The following is a 24,140-nucleotide window of genomic DNA, read 5'->3' on the forward strand; positions in this document are numbered from 1 at the left end:
ACAAGGCAACTGTTAGGTGGATTCATAACTGGCTTAGTGATCGGACCCAAAGAGTGGTCGTAAATGGCTGCACATCCAGTTGGAAGAATGTCTCAAGTGGGGTAACACAGGGCTCTGTCCTGGGTCCTGTATTGTTCAACATCTTTATCAATGATTTAGATGAAGGACTTGAGGGTAAACTGATTAAATTTGCTGATGACACAAAGCTAGGAGGGATAGCTAATACTAGAGAAGAGAGAGCGAGGATTCAAAAAGATATAAATAAACTGGAGCAGTGGGCAGCAACTAACAGAATGGTTTTTAATAGGGAAAAATGCAAAGTACTACATCTGGGCAATAAAAATGAAAAAAGCATATGCAGAATGGGAGGAATAGGGCTAAGTGACAGCACATGTGAAAAAGACTTGGGTATACTAATAGATCACAGACTGAATATGAGTCAACAGTGTGATGCAGCAGCAAAAAAGGTAAATGCAATTCTAGGATGTATTAACAGAAGCCTACAGTCTAGATCACGTGAAGTCATTATTGCCCTCTACTCCTCTTTGCTCAGACCTCATCTGGAATACTGTGTCCAGTTTTGGGCGCCACATTTTAAAAAAGACATCAACAAACTGGAGCAAGTACAGAAAAGAGCGACCAGAATGGTGACTGGTCTGCAAACCCTGTCTTACGAGGAAAGGTTGCAGGATTTGGGAATGTTTAGCCTGCAAAAGAGAAGACAGAGGAGACTTAATAACTGTCTACAAATATCTAAAGGGCTGTCACATTGCAGAAGGATCATCTTTACTCTTATTTGCACAAGGAATGACTAGAAGCAATGGGATGAAACTGAATGGGAGGAGACACAGATTAGATATTAGAAAAAACTTTTTGACATTTAGAGTGATCAATGAGTGGAACAGGCTGCCACGAGAGGTGGTGAGTTCTCCTTCAATGGAAGTCTTCAAATAGAGGCTGGACAGACATCTGTCTGGGATGATTTAGCGAATCCTGCTTTGAGCAGGGGGTTGGACCAGATGGCCCAGGAGGTCCCTTCCAACTGTACGATTCTATGAAATGGTTAAACAAAAAAGTAACTAAATCCAATTGCAAAAATAAAAAATGGAGGAGAAAGACATCAATATTCTTTAATATATGATTTTATAGGTTGATTTTCAGCTCCTTATGGGCCCCAAAAACAACAGACAGGTGTTAGCCAACTTCTCTTGTGTGGGCTTATCTCATTGAAAAGAAATCAAACATGCCTAATCCTTACCTGCCCTGACATTATCTTTGTTGGGTGAATTGAAGGCTCTCAAACACAGACTGTCAGCTAAGCCTGCCAATATCTTTGGCTTCCATCTAATGTAGGTGAGGGCCCCTGTTTCAGGATCTATGTGGGGGCCAAGGAGCTACAAGTCACTCCTCTTCTCCATCAGCAGGCTACGCGATGTTTGGGTAGAAGTCGGAGCACTGTTCAGCGCTACAGGATGAATAGAATAACCATTTTGTGTCACCAGCAGCTTTTTCCTCCCGAGAACTAAAGTATGAAACCATAATGAAGGATTGACCATCTGGGCACCGGGCCTTGAAAAACTGGATGAACTTTGAGACAGAGATGAATCCTGGTTTAGTAAAGAGACCACTGTCCTCATCTAAGCATGCGGAGGTATCAGACTTTGGCCTGTTCACATACTCATATCTGTCTGGGGTCAGATTAATTTAAGGGTCTGGGGTCTCCATTAAGACCGGTAATATATTTTTGGTGTATGAAGCAGATTTAGGACCTGAGCCCGCTTCATAACTGGCAGGTGCCGGCTGGCTCCAATCACTGATCTTTAACAATTTGGATGCCGCTATCAATCTCTGCTCATTGCCCAAGCCCAACCTGCAACGCATTCAGGGTGTCAATGTGTACCCATTGCAGCCGTGGCCTTCGTAAAACTGCCATCGCTGCCATCTTGGTACACACCGGCAGGGCTTTATAAGAGATCGATATTTGGTCTATGTACTGCACTACTATAGTATTGCATGATATATGTGAAGTGAAAAAACTATCAAAAGTTCAATTCCTACAAGAGGACCAAAAAAGTTCCTCGAGTGTGACAAAAAAAAGTGTTTTTTTTTTTTTTTTTATAAATGTTAAAAATAAAATATAATTTGAACCACCCCGCTTTTCTCCATCCAAAAAAAAAAAAAAAAAAAAATCAAGAAAATAAATATCATTAGGTCCGTAGACGTCCGATCTATGAATCGACCCATACGATCAACGGCGTAAAACAAAAAAAAGTTGGTATGCCAGAATTGCTGTTTTTCAATCACAGCACCTCCCACAAAAAAAAATGCAATAAAAAGCCTCCAGAGCTTGTTTTGAATAAGGAGGCATTACCAGTGTGAGACATGTAACGACTGACAGGTTTATCCCCTGATCTAGATAGCTCACACTGATAACGCCCCCTTTATTTCCAAATAAGCTCTGGAGGCAGATTCTCAGGGAGATCTATGTCCGACACATAGATCTTAACAGCTCATTTACATATTAAGACAAATGTGGATTTCTCTGAAATAAGACACTGGATTGGAGAAAATCTAGTCTACACGAAGATTTCATCCATTATAAGTTTATGCTTAGAACACACAACACTGCCCTTCACCTCTCCAAACAAACCTATTCCAACACCCTCATCACCTCACTGTCCAGCTGTCGAGCTGACGATCTGGCCAATTACTTCAAAGAAAAAATTGACCATATCCGACAGGAAATTATCTCCCAATCACCTCATACCATGCACTGTCCTCCCTCCCCCACTGCATCTAGCTCAGTCTCTGATTTTGAACCAGTCACAGAAGTAATAAGCAGGCTCCTTGCACCTTCTTGCCCAACCACTTGCACCAGTGACCCATTTCCGTCACATCTCCTCCAGTCCCTTTCCCCTGCTGTCACCTCTCACCTAACTAAAATATTTAACCTCTGTCTCTCTCTTCTGGTATCTTTCCCTCCTCATTTAAGCATGCCATCATACATCCACTACTTAAACCATCCCTCGACCAAAACTGTGCAACTAACTATAGACCTGTATCTAATCTTCCCTTCATCTCTAAACTCCTGGAAAGCCTGGTCCACTCCAGTCTGATCAGTTATCTCTCTGATAACTCGCTTCTCGACCCTCTCCAATCCGGTTTCCGCTCTTTACACTCTACTGAAACTGCCCTCACTAAAGTCTCTAATGATCTACTAACAGCTAAATCAAATGGTCATTACTCCATGCTAATTCTCTTGGATCTCTCTGCAGCATTCGACACTGTGGATCATCAGCTCCTCCTCACTATGCTTCGCTCCATCGGCATCAAGAACACTGTTCTCTCCTGGTTTTCCTCCTCTCTCTGACCGCTCCTTTACTGTATCTTTTGCCGGTTCCTCCTCCTCTCATCTTCCCCTTACGATCGGGGTCTCGCAGGGCTCAGTCCTAGGCCCCCTCCTCTTCTCTTTGTATACTGCCCCTATTGGTCAAACAATCAGGAGATTTGGCTTCCACTACCATCTCTATGCTGATGACACCCAATTATACGCTTCTTCTCCTGACATCACGTCAGCCTTTTTAGATAACACCAGCGACTGTCTAAACGCTGTGTCTAACATCATGTCCTCACTATATCTGAAACTGAACCTGTCAAAGACTGAACTCCCTGTGTTTCCTTCCGCTACTAATGTACCTATACCCGACATTGCCATTTCCGTGTCCGTGTGTGGTTCCACTATTACTCCCCAGCAACATGCCCACTGTCTTGGGGTCATACTTTACTCCGAGCTTTCCTTTGCACCCCACATCCGATCACTGGCTCGCTCTTGTTATCTGCACCTCAAAAACATTTCTAGAATTCGACCTTTTCTTAATTTTGATTCCGCAAAAACTCTGTTTCTCTTATTCATTCTCGTCTGGACTATTGTAACTCTCTTCTAATCGGTCTCCCTCTTAACAAACTTTCCCCCCCTCCAATCTGTCTTGAATGCTGCAGCCAGGATCATATTCCTCACCAATCGTTACACCGATGCCTCTACCTTGTGCCAGTCATTGCACTGGCTACCCATCCACTCCAGAATCCAGTACAAACTTATTACCCTTACGCACAAAGCACTCCATGGCTCAGCACCACCTTACATCTCCTCCCTTGTTTCAGTATACCACCCTACCCGCGCCCTCCGTTCTGCTGATGACCTGAGGTTAGCATCCTCAATAATCAGAACCTCCCACTCCCGTCTCCAAGACTTAACACGTGCTGCGCCAATTCTTTGGAATGCACTCCCCAGGTCAATACGATTAGGGCCGAATCCCCACAATTTTAAGCGTGCCCTGAAAACTCATTTATTCAGACTGGCCTACCACCTCAACACATTAACCTAATCTATCCCTGTGTGGCACAGCCAAAAGTTTTACCATAACCAGGTTCCCCGCATCATGTTCCCACATGCTTTATGCATCTATTAGCCCTCTGTGTCTGTACTGTTACACACTTAACGTTATGGCTGGTCCATACAATCAGGGCAATTGTTACCACCCACCTTTCGTGTCTCCCTTTTTTCCTCATAGATTGTAAGCTTGCGAGCAGGGCCCTCATTCCTCTTGGTATCTGTTATGATCTATGTGATTATTGTTATGCTGTAATGTCTATTGTCTGTACAAGTCCCCTCTGAAATGTAAAGTGCTGTGGAATAGGTCAGCGCTATAGAAATAAAATTTATTATTATTGCAGACATCAATGTATAATTTTACTCCGCTTTCTATGACCTACATGCCCATATAGAGGACTTATGACTGTACATACCACTGAAAAATGCCCTTTAAATATGTAAATGTTTTGGATACATACAGATGAGCACTTTAGATCTTTCTTATCAAAGTGCCTTCTAAAAATGTGTGTGTGTGTGGTGCCATGCAGGTTGATAGTAGTCAGAGGGCTGCGGAGAGAATGAAATGGAGCAAGGAACACCACAGCACCCCCCCCCCCCCCCCCCGCCCCCGACTCAGCGCGCTTTTGCTAATTTATGAGGGGCTCTGCGTCTTTCCAGAGCAACACATTGATTTTTCTTATAACTTAAACAATGATCTCATTTATATCTCTGATCCTCGTCTTCTTTACAATGCCGGCCGCACACATTCTAATGATCCCTGATCCATTACACGGAGCCTCGTACAGTAAAACAAACTATCGATTTGCATTTATAATCACATGGGTCAATTCATTTATCTAATTCTCATGAATTCCATCCTACGATGTCGGTGGACGACTAAAATATGAACATGAAATGGGAGAAAAAGGCTTTACATATTATACCCCTATGACAACGGATTAAAGGGATTGTGTAGGATTAGAAAAAACAAAAATAAAAACACTGACTATTTCTTTGAAAAACAGCGCCACACCAGTCCATTGGTGGCATCTGATATTGCAGCTCAGATCCAATTATCTGAATGGGCCATGCCACACAAAGTGGCCACATATAACATTATTCTGCTATATCACGTACGTTGGTGCTGAATAGTACCGCACTATATGTCCTAGACGGATCTGGTGAACTTATTACCCCCATTTCATCTTTTTTTCTGTACATGTGGTTTTAAAATAAAAACATTTTTCTCATTTGGATAAATAATTTTTGCATGTTTTTGTGATACTTGGGGGCTTAATTTTTAGCTTACTTTTATACTCTAATTTTTTGGCCAATATTTACACATCAGTAGGAAAATAAAAGAAAAGAAAACTTGTTTGTTTTTCACATGATTTTTATGACCACAAGGTGTCCACTAAAATACATTTTAAAATTTGTTCCACAATCCTTAAATTATTTTCATATATAATGGAATTTTTTTTTCCTATGGGGCGGGGCTAGTAAGAGCAATTTGGATTGGCAGCAGCTTTTTTTATTCCTGCTTTTTACAGTATTTATATACTTATTTACTTGTTGCTTATTTCACACTTCGGAGTTACTTGCCAGGTCATAAAAAGACCTTTGGGGGCATTTCAACATTTAAATAGAAAAAAAACTATCCGATTTTCCCCGTAACTGATATATTGCCCCCAGTTACAAGGAACATCCAGCCTTCTGCCTTCATAGTAGAGCTGTATGGGTCTCCTAGGACCCAGCAACTTGTGCTTCCTCCCTATACACACATTACATGACCAATAGATCTGGAGGAGAAAGTGCCATCAGTGCTTCCAGTGCTGTATAAATGGTGTATATAGTGACCAGAAAGGCAGAGATGGTAACAAGCTGTCTCTACCTTTTTTTATCCCTTTTATAGCTCCCATGCAGCATTATGTATCCCCCCACACACACACACAGTATGATGCCCTCACAATGTATCCCCCCCACACCCAGTATGATGCCCTCACAATGTATCCCCCCCCCACACCCAGTATGATGCCCTCACAATGTATCCCCCCCCCACACCCAGTATGATGCCCTCACAATGTATCCCCCCCCCACACCCAGTATGATGCCCTCACAATGTATCCCCCCCACACCCAGTATGATGCCCTCACAATGTATCCCCCCCACACCCAGTATGATGCCCTCACAATGTATCCCCCCCACACCCAGTATGATGCCCTCACAATGTATCCCCCCCACACCCAGTATGATGCCCTCACAATGTATCCCCCCACACACAGTATGATGCCCTCACAATGTATCCCCCACACACAGTTTGATGCCCTCACAATGTATCCCCCACACACAGTATGATGCCCTCACAATGTATCCCTCACACAGTATGATGATGCCCTCACAATGTATCCCCCACACACAGTATGATGCCCTCACAATGTATCCCCCACACACACAGTATGATGCCCTCACAATGTATCCCCCATACACACAGTATGATGCCCTCACACACAGTTTGATGCCCTCACAATGTATCCTCCACACACACAGCATGATGCCCTCACAATGTATCCCCCACACACACAGTATGATGCCCTCACAATGTATCCCCCCCACACACACACAGTATGATGCCCTCACAATGTATCCCCCCACACACACACAGTATGATGCCCTCACAATGTATCCCCCACACACACTAAATGATGCCCTCACAATGTATCCCACACACACAGTATGATGCCCTCACAATGTATCCCCCCACACACACACACACAGTATGATGCCCTCACAATGTATCCCCCCACACACAGTATGATGCCCTCACAATGTATCCCCCACACACAGTTTGATGCCCTCACAATGTATCCCCCACACACAGTATGATGCCCTCACAATGTATCCCTCACACAGTATGATGATGCCCTCACAATGTATCCCCCACACACAGTATGATGCCCTCACAATGTATCCCCCACACACACAGTATGATGCCCTCACAATGTATCCCCCATACACACAGTATGATGCCCTCACACACAGTTTGATGCCCTCACAATGTATCCTCCACACACACAGCATGATGCCCTCACAATGTATCCCCCACACACACAGTATGATGCCCTCACAATGTATCCCCCCCCACACACACACAGTATGATGCCCTCACAATGTATCCCCCCACACACACACACAGTATGATGCCCTCACAATGTATCCCCCACACACACTAAATGATGCCCTCACAATGTATCCCACACACACAGTATGATGCCCTCACAATGTATCCCCCCACACACACACACACACAGTATGATGCCCTCACAATGTATCCCCCCACACACACAGTATGATGCCCTCACAATGTATCCCCCACACACACACAGTATGATGCCCTCACAATGTATGCCCCACACACACACAGTATGATGCCCTCACAATGTATGCCCCACACACACAGTATGATGCCCTCACAATGTATGCCCCACACACACAGTATGATGCCCTCACAATGTATCCCCCACACACACAGTATGATGCCCTCACAATGTATCCCCCACACACACACAGTATGATGCCCTCACAATGTATGCCCCACACACACACAGTATGATGCCCTCACAATGTATGCCCCACACACACACAGTATGATGCCCTCACAATGTATCCCCCTGTGAGGCAGCGACTGGAGTCATATGTGAGGGTCGCTATGTGTCCCCCAGGATGTGCTCAGAAGCGTATTAGATCCGCTGGAGTGCCTTGTGGTCATAGCAGCATGCCTGTGACTCACAGGGCAGAATAAAAGTGAGTTTGAGCCTGGTCAAGTTATTTGGACCAAGGAGTTTATTCAGGAAAACCCGGTATGGGCTTTTATTTTTGAAACGGACTGCAGGAAGGTAGTGGGGTCCGGTCCGTTTCCTCCAGCCCAGGTGTTATAAGTGGCCTATGGCCATAGATTGGAGAAAGGAAAAAAAACCTGCAAAATGAGTTTGGGTGTGCCAGTTCTGACTTGCACAGAGACAGAGCTGTGGTCTGCAGAGCTCCCTGTGTGAGGCAACACAGGGCCAAGCTGAGCCAAGGTCTGGCACCCCTGCTTACCCGGGCAGCGCAGTCGCTCACGGCAACTGGCCACGGACTGTTGTTGCTTCCGGGCTGCGATCCGGAGGATACAGCATGTTGTGCACAGTGAGTGGTTTTTTTGTGGACATTAAACACATTTTTGTTGTTTGAACTTGCTGGGTCACTGCCTCATAACTGCACAGCGTGGACACCGCTGCTTTACACCCCACACACAGTATGATGCCCTCACAATGTATCCCCAAAGTACGATGCCCTCACAACACACCCCACACACAATATGATGTTCCCACAGTCCCATTTTTACATAATCCCCTCAATGATTCACCCGCAATGAACCCACACTGTATAATGCCCCTACAGTTCCCCCCAACACAATATTATGCTCTCATATCACCAATTGCAAAATGATGCCCACAACTTATGCCCCCCCCCACACAATGCAGGATGCCCCACAGTGTCCAATAACCAGAATGAACTGAGCACATCTCCACTCTGTGCCAACTGTGGCCCAGCACAGCAGGCGTGATGTAGGGACATCATTACACCTCATACGTCAAGCCTTAGATGTTACAAACAAAAAGCTGACCCTACCCCGCTCTACCACTACAGTATATCAAATCGCATCTTCATCCTACAGATAAGGATAGAGATTAAATCAGTACCAGCCGCCAACCTCGCCTCACAGCTCCCCAAATCCTGAACTGTCTCACTGTATTTCAGACAGTTGAGAGGCATGCTACCAGCAACAGTCCATGATTTGGCTCTAGGTGAAGCACGTTCCAATATTATTCTGTCGGATCCATATATCTCCTTATGATGTTGAATACATATGGAGGTACAAATAGGCCTCCCCATTGCATGAAAAAGTGGAGTAGTTGCTTATAGCAACTAATCAGGGTGCAACGTCTCCATTTTACCTTAGCGCTTTACACACTGTGTGGGGACATCACTCATTGTGTTGGTGGGGTTTCATACTGTGTATGGGCCATTATTGTGTTGCAGGGTACTGTTGGGGACATCATACTAAGCAAAGGGACTGAGGTTGTACCTTCATACACATTACGATGCTTTTAGTGTCCCCCTACAGATTATTTATGCCCCAACAGTCTCCCCACACAGTATAATGTCCCAACAGTCTCCCCACACAGTGTAATACCCCATCAGTCTCTCCCCACACAGAATAATGCCCCAGTCTCCCGACACAGTGTAATACCCCATCAGTCTCTCCCCACACAGTATAATGCCGCAGTCTCCCAACATAGTATAATGCCGCAGTCTCCCCACACAATATAATACTCCAACAGTCTCTCCCCACACAGTATAATGCCCCAACAGTCTCCCCACACAGTATAATGCCCCAACAGTCTCCCCACACAGTATAATGCCCCAACAGTCTCCCCACACAGTATAATGACCCAGCCTCCCCACACAGTATAATGACCCAGTCTCCCCACACAGTATAATGACCCAGTCTCCCCACACAGTATAATACCCCAACAGCCTCCCCACACAGTATAATACCCCAACAGCCTCCCCACACAGTATAATACCCCAACAGCCTCCCCACACAGTATAATACCCCAACAGCCTCCGCACACAGTATAATACCCCAACAGCCTCCCCACACAGTATAATGCGCCAACAGTCTCCCCACACAGTATAATGCCCCAACAGTCTCCCCACACAGTATAATGCCCCAACAGTCTCCCCACACAGTATAATGCCCCAACAGTCTCCCCACACAGTATAATGCCCCAACAGTCTCCCCACACAGTATAATACCCCAACAGTCTCCCCACACAGTATAATACCCCAACAGTCTCCCCACACAGTGTAATGCCTCAACAGTGCAACCACCCAATGTGTATGAAGGAGCATCATGATGTTTATAAGGGGATATTTGGGGGAATCAATGTGTGTGTGCGGTATCAAACTGGAAGGCCATAAATTGTGTGGGGAGTCTAAATGGCTTTTTTGTTTTGTTTTTTTATTAAGGACACTACTTTTGATATGTGCGTGCAGCAATAGCCGTCTCTCTTTACTGCCTTGATATTGGATGGATTGATAGGTCATCAATGTCAGACCGGAGAGAGGGCAATACCTGGTACCCTTAATACCCAGCTGTTTGCAGCCCCTGTGATGACTGGAGGTACACAGTGTACAAAGTCACAAGAGCACAGCTTCATACACTGTGTAGTGTCCATTTTGGGTACTGCGGCTCAGCTCCCATTAACTTCAACATACGTGTTTTTGCTTTGATCCAGGGAGAGGCTACAGGAGTAAGATGCAGCAGTCTCACCTGGTCCCTAGTATTAGAGGTTGTTCCAACTTAGAAAGTTACCATCCACAGGATAGGCAAGAACAAAATAATAACAGTCTATATTTGGGGACCACGATTGTTTCCAAGATCAGTTGCCTAAATCCTGTGGAGAGGTGATAACTTGCCGATACAATATTTGACCGCTTAAATGGGTTGTAACTGGCATATAGTAAGTGGGAGCATTCACCTATTCTGCATTGTTGATCAGGAGCTTCAGTTATGCATTCAGTTAGGTCTCTCTGCACGCGTGACACAATGACCCTCTTCCCGGTGACATTTGTAACATATTTTACTTTATTGCAAATCCTGTAATTTCTGCTATGTGCAATATTCTCATTATCCTGTAGATAACTGCCCGAGGCCAGATTTCCTTATCAAACTAGTAATGATAATACCTGTAGCTGATAACGACACTATGAACACCACTGCTTCATATCACTCAGGTGGAGCTGTATATCCTCATTACTGTCACATTCCAGTTCAGAATGTTACCACTTTCACACCTAATAACTAGATGGAGTAACTGGATTTCTATACTTCAAAGAGTATGTAAAAGGCTATAGAAACCGTGTGGAAACCGTTAGTCGAAACCGCTTCAGCTTTCAAATCAATATTACAGGCTTACACAACAAAAGCCTGTTTTATTGACAGGCCAGAATGAAATGCTTAAATTGAAAAGTCAACATATAGATAAGTCTACTCTTTCTGGCTTGCTAAAAAAACATAGCTACTTACCGATAACGGTATTTCTCGGAACCCAAGACCGCACCATGGAGAGAGGGGATCCACCCTTCAGGGACAGAATCCTACATATAAAAGGGCGGTAGCTCTCCTCCACCCCCTGTTGGTTACAGAGCATCAGAGGGTCTCCAGGTTAGTTAAACAGAAATATATATACCATTACCATATTGCTTATTATGAAGGAACACCGTGCCTATATGAAAACACTCTACGAACAGTAAAACGTGCTCACCACACACGTGAAGGGACGGAATAAGCGGGTGCTGTTATGGGTTCCGAGAAATACCGTTATCTGTAAGTAACTATGTTTTTTTAGCAAGCCAGAAAGAATAGACTGTTAATTATGTTTTTCTCTCTCACCCATGACAGCAACACTGAGAGAATTACAGAGACTGGTAGCTTAGGGAGGGACCACAGCCTGAAGGACCCTTCTGATGAAGGTCAAGTCAGACGCAGAGGCTAGATCTAACCGATAGTGTCTGAAAAAGGTTGAAGGTGATGACCAGGTGGCCGACTTACAGATCTGTTCTATCGATACCTCAGATCTCTCAGCCCATGAGTTCGCCATTGCTCTTGTGGAATGGGCTCTCAACCCTTCCGGGATGGCATTCCCGCTGGGTGAATAGGCCAGGGCAATCTCTTCACATCTAGGGTGTGAAATCTCTCCTCGCCCCTATTCCTACGATTTGGGCAGAAGGAAGGACTACTTCTTGGGACCTATGGAAATGTGATGCTACTTTAGGTAAGTAGGCCGGGTCAGGTTTTAGGATGACTATCTTCCAAAATTTTTTATAAATGGCGGCACTGCCGATAGAGCCTGAATATCGCTCACTCTACGAGCCGATGTTAGTGCCAGAAGAACAGTTTTTAAGGATAAGATCCTTAGAGGTGCTGACTGAATAGGCTCAAATGGGGAATCTGTTAGTGTGGATAGTATGAGATCAGGTCCCATGATGGCAATTTTCGATTAACCATCGGCCTAAATGTATCGTGCTATCCAAGGGTTGCCTGCCACATCATGATTATACAGGGCACCTAAAGCTGCTACCTGTACCTTTAATGTATTGACTACTAACACTTTTTCTAGGCCCTTCTGTAAAAATTCAAGAATTTTAGTGACCGAGACCCCATCCTGGACCCTTACCCCAGAGGTGGACAGGAATTTTTTCCAAGTTTTCCCATAAGCTTTTTTCGTGACTGGTTTCCTACTTTTTTGCAGTGTAGTAATTAGGTTCTCCGAGAACCCCCTTCCCCTCAGCAGTGCCCTTTCAAATTCCATGCTGCTAAATGAAGGTTCACTGCCCGAGGGTGTTACACCGGCCCCTGAGATAGTAGGTCCGGGAGATTCGGTAGGATACAAGGGTCGGTGATCGAGAGCATTCTCAGCCTGGAGAACCAATTTCTTTTGGGCCAAAAAGGGGCTATAAAATCATTGTTTTGTCCTCTCTGACTTTCCTTATGACTGCAGGAATGAGAATGATCGGGGAAAGGCATGTGTCAGGTTTTGGGTCCATGGAAGCATAAAGGCATCCAGGGCCCAAGGATTCCCCCTGGGGTCTAGAGAGCAGAATGCTTCCACTTTTGTGTTTATGAAGTTGGCGAACAGATCTATGTCTGGGGTTCCCCACATCTTTACAATCTGCCGAAAAATGGACTGCTTTAGGACCCATTCGCCCTGCCGCAATTAAGTGCGGCTCAGAAAGTCTGCTTTTTGGTTCTCTGTCCCCCGAATGTGTAATGCGGAGAGGGATAGCAGATTTTCCTCCACCAGATTGATTTTGGAGGAGGTATCCATTAGGGCTTGGGACCTGGTTCCCCCCCTGATGATTTATATAGGCCATCGTCACTTGGTTGTCCGAGAATATGCGGACATGATGACCCCGTAGCGAAGGTAGGAAGTGTGATTGGGCAGTGGGCTATGCACTAAGTTCCTTCTGGTTTGAGGAGGCTTCTAGTTCCTAACCTCCCCCTTTCCCCCCGAGCCACCTTGCTGTCCATGTGTGCTCCCTATCCCGTGGGACTGGCACCCGTGGTAATTATGTGTGATATTTTTGCTACCCAGGGGATCCCCTTGGATAGGTTGTCTGTATTTCCCCACCAGGTTAGGGAATGAATAGTTCTTGAATCTAGGGTAATGTGACCCTCTAAGTGACCCCTAATGCCAGCTGGTTTGCCAACACATCCCATTGGAGATCCCTTGTATGCAGTTGTGCCTATTGGACCGTCGGTAGGCAGGCAGAAAGGGACCCCAGCAATGACATCGCTTTTCTTAGTGTCATGGAGGGGTTGTGTATTGCACTTGCCACTAGCTGCACAATTTTCCCTTTTTTGTGGTTTGGGAGGCGGCACTCTTGCTTGTTTGAGTCCAACGGGAGCCCCAGGAACTCCTGTACTTTGATGGGCTTCAACCTTGATATTTTTAGGTTTAGAAGCCAGCCGAGGGTCTGTAGAGTGTCCATCACTCTGTCCCTCTGTTCTCTGCAGTTTTGGGCCGAGTCACTTGCTATTAAGAAAACATATAAATATGGGATTATTAAGATGTCCTGCTCCCTTAGGTGGGCCATCATCTCTGCTACTAGTTTTGTGAACACATGTGGGGTTATAGATATTTCGAACCTGTATTGAAATTCCCTTATCTTGCCTTCTATGGAGACCACTAGTCAGGTACTTCTGGGAGTCTTTGTGAATGGGGACGTGATAGTACGTGTCGCTGAGATCTAATACCGTCGTGAAGCAGTTTGGGAACAGGATTTTGATGGTGGATTTGATTGACTCCATTTTGAATTTTTGACATCTCTGTTTAGTTTCCGTAAATTTATAGTTGTTTGGTACGTGCTGTCCAGTTTGGACACTAGAAAAAGCGGGGAGTAGAACCCTTTACCCATCTCCTGAAGGACTGTTTTCTCTACTAGATTTAGGACCTCGCATTCTAGAGCTTTTTGCTCTCGTGTAGAGGATCTTAGTGGAGTCACCACATATTTTTGAGGTGGGAGAGAGAGAGAAAGTCTATCCTCAGGCCCGACTCAGTCAGTTTTAATATCCAAGGGCTGTTTAACCCTTTTCCTTCCAGCCTTGAGGAAAATCTCAATCTTTCTCCCACCCTGGGTGAACTGTCACTAAGAGGATTTCTTGTCACGGGAAGAGCTGCCGAAGAGGAACCCTCTATCTCTTTCGCCTCTCATCCCATCTCTGTTCCCTCGACAGTCTTTTATGAAAAATCTTTTTGTTCCGAAAGGACCTTTTAAACGCTGCAGGCCCCAGGGTCGGAAAACCCTTTTTCTTAACCCTGCTTTCTGGAGATGATCATCCAGTGTCTCACCGATTAGGAATTTCCCTTCGCATTGGGATTTGGCATAGTTTCATTTTAGTTTTTAAGTCCCCTGGCCAGCATTTGAGCCATAATGCTCTCCGGGCTGCGTTAGATAGTGCTGCTGCTTTGGATGATAAACGGACTGAGTCAGCCGATGAGTCCACCAAGAAGGCCGCAGCTCCCCTTATTACTGGGATAGATTCCAGGATCTTATCTCTCGGTGTGCCCTCCCTCAGTTGTTTCTCGAGTTGATCAACCCATATCATTAGGGCTCTGGAGGTACATGTTGCTGCTCTGGCCGGTCTAAGGTTTCTCCCTGCTGATTCCCAAGCCCCCTTGAGGAAGGTGTCAGCCTTTTTATCTAAGGGGTCCTTAAGAGTACCCATGACCTCAAAGGGGAAGGCAAACTTTGAGGCCTGGGCGACTGCTACGTCGAGTTTCGGGGCCTTGTCCCAAGATGTGGACACCTCTTCATCGAAGGGATATTTACTCTTAAGGGAAGGGACAGTGGAGTTCTTCCTGTCCGGCTTCTCCCATTCTTTTTTTATCAGACCCTGTACGTTCTCATTTAGCGGGAACACCCTGCGTTTCTTTTGGCCCAGTCCCCGAACATTATGCCTTGAACCAACCTATCAGGATGAGGGTCCGACACCCCCATGGTAGACCTCACAGCTTTCACTAGCGTGTCTACCTCCTCTAGAGGAAAACAATGACGCCCCTCCGTTTCCTCGTCTGAGGATGAGAGGGAGTCCAGTGTGTACGAGATAATTTCCCCCGATGTCGAGGGATCTGACTGGGAACCCACTAAGATGTCCTTCTTTATTTTATCCCCGTTTTAGGGATGTAAGGGCACTCAACTTTCGATCTAATTACGGCTCTAAGATCAGAGGCGAAATCCAGGGTTTCCTCACAGAGCTTCTTATTCTGTGACTCTGGTAAGGCTCTGTTACAAGTGGGGCATTCCCTGTTCTTCCTTTTCCCCTTCTTCTTTCCCCAATAAGGGAAAAGAAGCCTATTACAATGGTGAACATTCTCGAAGATCACTCACCAGATAGACGCGGTCGCAGGTACCGGTTCAGGAGGTGGAATCAGGTCCTGTATAGGATGATCTCCTGATGATGACTTGCTCCTTGCAGCTGACCTGCTGTGCTGCATGGAGTGACTACTGGATCGAGCGTCACGCCTGTCCCGATCCTTCTGCCGGTGGTGCTGTTGCCCCTGCTGGTCGCTATCCTCCATTATGCACAGGACGCTTCCAGCCAGGAGCATTTTCGGGTTCTCACTTTTGAATTTCCCGGCGTGTGAAGTCACATCTTCCAATCCTGCACCGCGCATGCACCGACTCAGGGACCCGGAAGTAGTCATCTATTTCCGGGGCAGCGGCCATCTTGGTACACCTCTACTATGGCGCTGCCGGCGTGTCTGCCCCAGGTCCCTGCCAAGCCCAGCCTCCTATCCGGAGAGGCGGCTCCGTCCTCCCCCCGCTCAATCTGCAGACCGCGTCGGCCCCAGCGGTGGCGGCTTCGGGCACCGCACCCGCCGTGCCAGGGGCCTCCCCGCTGCCAGTGCCCGGACAGGTCGGCCCTGGATCTCCAGGTACCGCTGATTCTGTAGGTCACCTGTCAGGGACAGTAATCCAACTGGGGGCGGAGGAGAGGTACCGCCCTTTTATCTGTAGGTTCCTGTCCCTGAAGGGGAAGAAAAATAGTCGTCTGGTTAACTAAGATTCAATGCTGTGTCTCCACACAGATTTTATTATTGTTCAGTCGTTTCCAAAAATGTAAAATTCAGCAACCTCTTAATAAACTTCACTTGAAATTTTCTATCATTTTGCTGCTGTCTAGTCTGTGCATCTCCTTCACATAGCTGTTTAGGCTGCTGCTTCCGACAAGGATGCTGCAAACCGCAACATCATTGCTGATGTAATTTACATACCGGTGTGACCGATTCTAGACTGCGTTATTTTCAATTATGTCGTCCAAGGATGGAGCAGAAAACCGGAAATGATCATGTACGTGTTAACCCAACCTTAGAAAAACCACCAGGGAGAGAAGGTTATACACGGCAGAGCACTCCTCATCACACAGGTAGTAGAGATTCTGCAGCAAAGTCAGCAGGGGAAGGAGGGGAGAGATCACATCTGCAGAATCAGTACAGAGAAGGAAGAAGGAAGATAGAGTACCCAAAGTAGGATCTGGGGGCTGGATAGTGGGGGGGGACGCACCACACATAGGGCCATGTAAATGTTGGCAAAGATAGAAGTAAATCACGCAGTGGCTCTATTAAGATGAGTTCACATGAGCATTGAACTTTGCAAAAGTAACTGGCTCCATGGTAGATGGGTGCAGGAGCAGCCTACTAGTCATATGCACAAGTCTGGTTTGTAAATTAAGCCAGACTAGCTGCAATTTTATCATTACTCCTGTAATGTGGAAAATCACCCATGTGCCCTAGCACATAGGCCAACATTGGTCCATTGGACTGAAAATATTTTCCTGTGATTGTACCCATACTAGACATCAGTGGAGGAATGAAGCTGCGCTAAGAGACAGTGATTACAGCAGCATCCTGGACACAGACCTCACATTCAGCATGTATTACTGGTAGAGACACTCCCACTTGAGAAATGTCTGAAACTATGAGTAGACTGTAAACTACATATCAGGAGTGTGAAAATGGATGAAGGGATGAAGATGTAGAGTTAAATATAGTGGAACATTAAATATTTTTTCAACAGCTTTTTACCATAATAAACCACTTCTCCCGAACACAGAAAAGATGGTACTGCCTTCCCTGTCTTTTCCTGTAATTTACAGATAGGGCAGTTTTCTTTATCCCTCGCTGTACAAGTAAATCATGCCATAATTAAATAAGATGAGGCGATACAACACCTATGATTGTCTCGTAATTGTTTACTCCATAAGGTGAATGTGGTGCCAAATTCTCTTTAAATAAATGGTTTCTATGCAGCACCTTGTGGCCATCACTGGTATTACAATGCTCTAGCTGTAGAGAAAAGTGTGGATTCTCAAACTGGATATCAATGGCATATGCCCTTACCAGGAATGGCAACAGGCCGCACATGCATGTCTCTCTCGTCACTTCTATGGGAGTTCTGAAAACTGCAGAGCAAGTGTGCTCGGCCAAGCTAGGATCAATATGGGGGCAGAAATTTTCTATTTTGGATTTTAGTGAAAAAAAGATACGATTAAAGCTTTACTGGTTGTCACCCAGCTTTGTCAGACACAGATATAGCTAACAAACCAAATAGAACTTTTTAAGACAGGAGAGAACAACACGTGATTGTCATTTAGCTGCAGCTCTGACAAGAGCAACATCAGTGTCTTCAAAAGAAATTTGAATTGGTAGCAAAGCAATTTATCAAATTAAATGAGGTGGTCAGTCATAAAAAGTCCCCCCCCCCCCCCCCCCCCCATTTATATGCCCAATGTTAAAGCGCAAAAAGTACTTAAATGGGAAATGTAATTATTGGGCACCACCAAGTGGTCATGAGCAGTGTTGCATGAATCCAATTATTTTTTCTAATTCCTTTATTATTGATGCATTTTTTTTTCTAAATCAATTTAAGGGTGTCACATGACATTAGAAAAAGATGCCCGCATCTTGAAACAGCTCCATTGTTGCCCATAGGCAGTGTCGTATTGGACATACGGTTCCTATTTATTAAGTGCCTTTATTCCTGCCAAGTTGGTCGTGCTTTGCACCTTTTTGCTTGGCCCATATTCATCTTTCCATTTCTGGCTTTTTAAGTCTGTTTTATATTTATGTATTTTATATCAGTTTTTTTGTTTGTTTTTTTATGTTCACCGTGATGATGGTAAAAGTGGTGAGCTTAGGGTTTCCAAATGTTTCCACCTGATTTATCACCTGACTTTTCGATAAATCTCAAACGTTGCCGCAAATGTTCTCATACGCAATTCCTCCTTTAGAGTCATTTTATATACCACAGATATTTTGACATAAAACTTACGCCATGTTGCAAAACCTGCACTTTTTTTTTTGCTAAAAAGTCGCAAAATAGGTTCAAAAACAGGAAAATAAAGATCATTTTTAACCTTGCACCAAATTCATTAACTGCATGCGGTGACTTAAAGGGGTATTCTCAAGTTATTAAAATTAGTTTAGTTTTAGACAGCATGAAAATAAGCAAGTTTGCAACTGACTTGCTTTTTCTATCTGCTGTCATTCTCCTGCAATGAGAGCTTTTATACAGCTGGATTACATGGAGTTTGGGCGACTAGTGCCTGCCCAGATCTTGGCCAAGAGTGGGCAGTACTTACATTCTGGGACAGAGATTGACTCCTAACATCCCAGTCAGATCTCTACAGCCCAATGATTTCTATACAACAGTTATCTGCTCACCTCCTCCCCCATCCTGACACGTTGTGGTTAAAAATGTTACAAAAACACCAGACCCACAGTTTTTAGTGCAGGTCTCCTAATCATGGCTCTCACTGTCCGAGTTGTGTGCTTGTTCAGATCCCTGTTGGCTCTATGTATAAATACAGTTATTACCGTGTAGACTCAGAACAAACCGATAGGTAAACATGCTATAGCAGGACTTGTGCTGAGCTTTATAGTTCTACTAATACTACAGCTCTGCTGCTCACCAGAACTGTCACTCGAAGAGAAGTGTCCACCCTGGCAGAAACCAGGAAGTAAGGAGACTGGAGGGGCGGAGTCAGACAACCGTACAATCGGACCGCAATGCAAGGACTGGCCGGCAGGTCTCCAGACCCAAGTATGACAGCTTCATATATTTCTATGAAGCCGTCATGCTCAGGTCAAGAGACCCGCCAGCCAGTCGGTTAGTAAGCCTCTCCTGATAAGGTGTCACATCCTGTAATGTCCCACCTTGGCTTTTCTTCCTTCATCAGTACAGTGTCCATTTAACATCGGGCTGAAGGCATAGCTGGATGCTATGGACTCCCCACCCGACAACCCTTCTATAAATGGCTGTAGTAGTTTAGCCGTGTGTCCCTAGCAGCCAGCCTCGCTCATCTATCCAGCTTATAGCAGAGAACGGGACACATTTTAGTAGCAGTCTCACATCGCGTTAGTAATCAGGTTTTTAGGTGGAGCACCCAGGACGTAACAATTTGGGGCACGTATCCTTCGATAAATATGGTTTACTCACTGTGAATCTCTCCGTCTGGGTGAAGTCTTTGTCTATGAAACTCTGGATACAGTTATACTGAGACATCTCCTCGCTCTGCATCAACCTCCTGCAAAGGCAGCCATATTTAGTGCCATCCTTACCCTTACAAACCTTCACCGTCACACACATAACATTAGAAATAATCTAGATTAGTCACATTTCCACCTATAATCCCAAGATTCAATCAATGTCCTCATCGTGGTAAAGCCCAAGATGGTGGATGGGGTACAGGTAGATCTGAAGCAAAGTTTTAGGTCCTATTCACATCTGCGTTAGAGGTTTCTTCTGAAACCTGAAGTTACTTCTGATGGAAAAAATGCACAACACAAAAAGACTTTGGAGAAAGGCCAACGTGGGGAAAGGGGGAAAAAAAAAAAAATTAGGTTGGGTGAAAATAGTGAAAAAAAAAAAAAAAATCTCTGACCATTCCAGAATTGTTTTTTTAGGTTTAATTTTTACCGTGTTCATTAAATGACCTGGCAATAAGATTGTTCAAGTCACTACAATTACGGTGATACCAAACTGGTATGGTTTTGGTTTTTTATTTACTTGAACTAAAAAAAACAAGAGGCAATATTTGGTTTCAGTTGCCCTTTTCCGACCTGGACGATGGCTTCTTTTCTTGCATAATGAGCTGTAGTCTTCATACCAATTTGGGGAAATACAGGAATTTAAGTTTTTCTTGACAGCAATTACCATTTTTGTTAATTAATTTTAAAATGTTATATTTTCAGATTTTCATTGATACGGTAATACAAAATGTGTTTATTTTTTTCTTTTTACTGTAACTGTTACTTTTGCATGAAGAACAGGAGGATGAGTCTGACGTTTTTTTTTCCAAAGTTTTTTTTTGTTTTGTTTGTTTTTTTTCAGTCCCCCTAGGGGGCTCCAACCTATGATTGTCTATTTGCATATTGTAGATACTGCAACACTTAAGTATTAAAAAACGAATAAAAAACGAATCTGAACTGAGAAAGTAAGTTAATGTGTATGCACAATGTAAGTGCATATTAACACATGACCATTAACCAGAGAAAACAAAAAGCAAAAAACACACAAATATCCTGAACTAAAAAGTAAAAAATAAACTGCATATAATGCATAAAGGTAATAATAATAAGGGTATTTAGTAAACATAATTTTGATCAAAATAATGTACAAGCCATCCCGCCACGTCACGGCAACCCTTGTGGGACAGTCCCTACTCTAGTATTTAAAACCTTTTCACTTGCCAAGTGACGTGAATGTGAACAAGGATCGAGCGACTGAACTACTAGTAAAAGCTTAAGCCAGACAGGATGGTTTTCCTAGCTCAGAAAGAGGGCGGTCACACCCATATATACACTGAATGCACAATGAAATGAATAAAAAACGAATCTGTCATGTGCTAGTATGCACTTACATTTGCATTCACAACGAAACCACAAAATGAAACCACAAAACCATCCTGTCTGGCCTAAGCTTTTACTAGTGGTTCAGCTACTCGATCCTTGTTCACATTCACGTCACTTGGCAAGTGAAAAGGTTTTAAATGCTAGAGTAGGGACTGTCCCACAAGGGTTGCCGTGACATGGCGGGATGGCTTGTACATTATTTTGATCAAAATTATGTTTACTAAATACCCTTATTATTATTACCTTTATGCATTATATGCAGTTTATTTTTTACTTTTTAGTTCAGGATATTTGTGTTTTTTGCTTTTTGTTTTCTCCAACACTTAAGTATTGTAGTATATAGTGCAAATAACTATCTCCTATGATACCCTGCTGCTGTTAGAGTCAGGTGCTGGCTGTATCACACAGCAGGCGAGAGCGCTAGCGAGATCGCTGATGCGTCACTGATTTTGTGACGCAACAGCCACCTTGCCAGCGATTTAGTTATGTGTGACACTTCGCAGCGACCAGGCCACCGCTGCGATGTCGCTGATCGTGCTCGAATGTCCTGGGCCATTTTTTGATCGCTGTGTCCGGCTGGTCAGCATGCATCGCTGTGTTTGAAACCGACGAGTGACATAGTTAGCGACTCAGAAATCATGGACGCAGGCGAGAGTCGTCAGAATCGCTGCTGTGTGACACTAAGCGACGCACCAGCGATCCCGCCGAAATCGTTGCTCCGTCGTTGGGTAAATTTGACTGTTTGACAGCTCACAAGCGACCATTTAGCGACGCACCAGCGATCCTTACTAGGTCGTATCGTTGTCGGGATCGCTGGTGCGTCGCTAAGTGTAACGGTACCTTAACATGGTGAGCCCACACCCTCCCAAGGACATACTATTGTGTCCTGGAGATAGAACGGCTCATCACACTAATAATTATTATCTATCCACAGTATTACAGGAAAGCGCTACTATACTGTAATCTGGGGGTGGGGTGCAGGTACTATTGTGGGGGCGCAATTACTGTTTTAGGAGGGCGCTATTGCTACTGAATGGAACACGATTACCATTGTAAGGAGGAGCCAATATGGAGGGGCTACTATTACTGAGTAGAATATTGAGGATTTTGTATCTCACATAGGTGTACACCACCAAGGATTAGTAGACTAATAAGGAATTGGTTAAAGAATGTGTTTTAGGTGATCCTATCTAGTCATAACGGACACAGCATCGGGGAACATGTGTCCCTGACGCGCGTTTTGCCGGTATATTGGCTTTTCCCCCTTCTCTATTAGTCTATTATTGAGCTGAACACTTATTATAGGGGTGCTGATAATATTGTGGGGCACTAACATTACTGTGTGGGGGCACGAATAGAGGATACTACTTTGTCAGGGGGACTCTTATTATTGTGAGGGTTACCAAATGAGGACATTACTGTATGAGGACATTATAAAAATTGCATCAGGACACTATTACCAGTTGGGAGCAAAGAGGGTCCACTATTCCTGTGTGTGAGCACTATTACCATGTGTGAGGCACAGTGTGATCACTTAACCCCTATTATTGTATGAGGGACACAAAAGGTGCACCATTACTGTGGGGTAAATCAGGTGGGCATTATTACTGCCTGGACACTTGATGGGCATGGCATTGTGTGATTTGTGTAGAGGTACTAAAAATTTGATGAGCTAAAGATATCTGTGCAATACATCCTGCAGAGAAGAAAGCTGGGTGGAAGAAGTTGTCATGGCGGTCTGAGCTAATTGAGGATTAAAATGAGAATGAACAACACTAATCACAGAAAACGTCACTGGATTCATCTGTACAATTTACACGTATGGCATGTAGAGTGCCTGTGTATAATGGATATCTACCACTAGATGGTCAATGTATGGTGGTAATAGTAGTGTTACATAGGACTGCAAGTACACATGTGGTCAAAATTGTTGGTATCCCTCGTTTAATGAATAATACAGTGCCTTTCAAAAGTATTCGGCCCCCTGAAACTTTTCAACCTTTTCCCAGATATCATGCTTCAAACAAAGATACCAAATGTAATTTTTTTGTGAAGAATCAACAAGTGGGACACAATTGTGAAGTTGAACGAAATTTATTGGTTATTTTAAATTTTTGTGGAAATTCAAAAACTGAAAAGTGGGACATGCAATATTATTCAGCCCCTTTACTTTCACTCCAGAAGTTCATTGTGGATCTCTGAATGATCCAGTGTTGTCCTAAATGACTAATGATGATAAATATAATCCACCTGTGTGTAATCAAGTCTCCGTATAAATGCACCTGCTCTGTGATAGTCTCAGGGTTCTGTTTGAAGCACAGAGAGCATCATGAAGACCAAGGAACACAACAGGCAGGTCCGTGATACTGTTGTGGAGAAGTTTGAAGCCGGATTTGGATACAAAATGATTTCCAAAACTTTAAACATCCCAAGGAGCACTGTGCAAGCGATCATATTGAATATTGAAATGGAAGGAGTATCATACCACTGCAAATCTACCAAGACCCGGCCGTGCCTCTAAACTTTCATCTCAAACAAGGAGAAGACAGATCAGAGATGCAGCCAAGAGGCCCATGATCACTCTGGATGAACTGCAGAGATCTGCAGCTGAGGTGGGACAGTCTGTCCATAGGACAACAATCAGTCGTACACTGCACAAATCTGGCCTTTATAGAAGAGTGGCAAGAAGAAAGCCATTTCTCAAAGATATCCATAAAAAATGTTGTTTAAAGTTTGCAACAAGCCAC

General features: G+C 44.4%; 1 protein-coding gene across 5 annotated transcripts in view; it reads right to left on the reverse strand.

The window, feature by feature from the left end:
• The window catches only part of LOC141100403 (inositol polyphosphate-5-phosphatase A-like), a 101,296-nt gene that overhangs the window by 59,640 nt on the left and 17,516 nt on the right, over positions 1–24,140 (reverse strand). For all 5 annotated transcript variants that reach the window (XM_073588887.1, XM_073588886.1, XM_073588882.1 and 2 more), the window contains one exon: positions 19,979–20,066. In XM_073588887.1, coding sequence (XP_073444988.1) covers positions 19,979–20,066 — 88 coding nt within the window. The remainder of the gene's footprint in view (positions 1–19,978; positions 20,067–24,140) is intronic.

The sequence above is a fragment of the Dendrobates tinctorius genome, unplaced genomic scaffold (assembly GCF_039654945.1).
Source record: "Dendrobates tinctorius isolate UK_male_01 unplaced genomic scaffold, ASM3965494v1 ptg000104l, whole genome shotgun sequence".
Classification (NCBI taxonomy): Eukaryota; Metazoa; Chordata; class Amphibia; order Anura; family Dendrobatidae; genus Dendrobates; species Dendrobates tinctorius.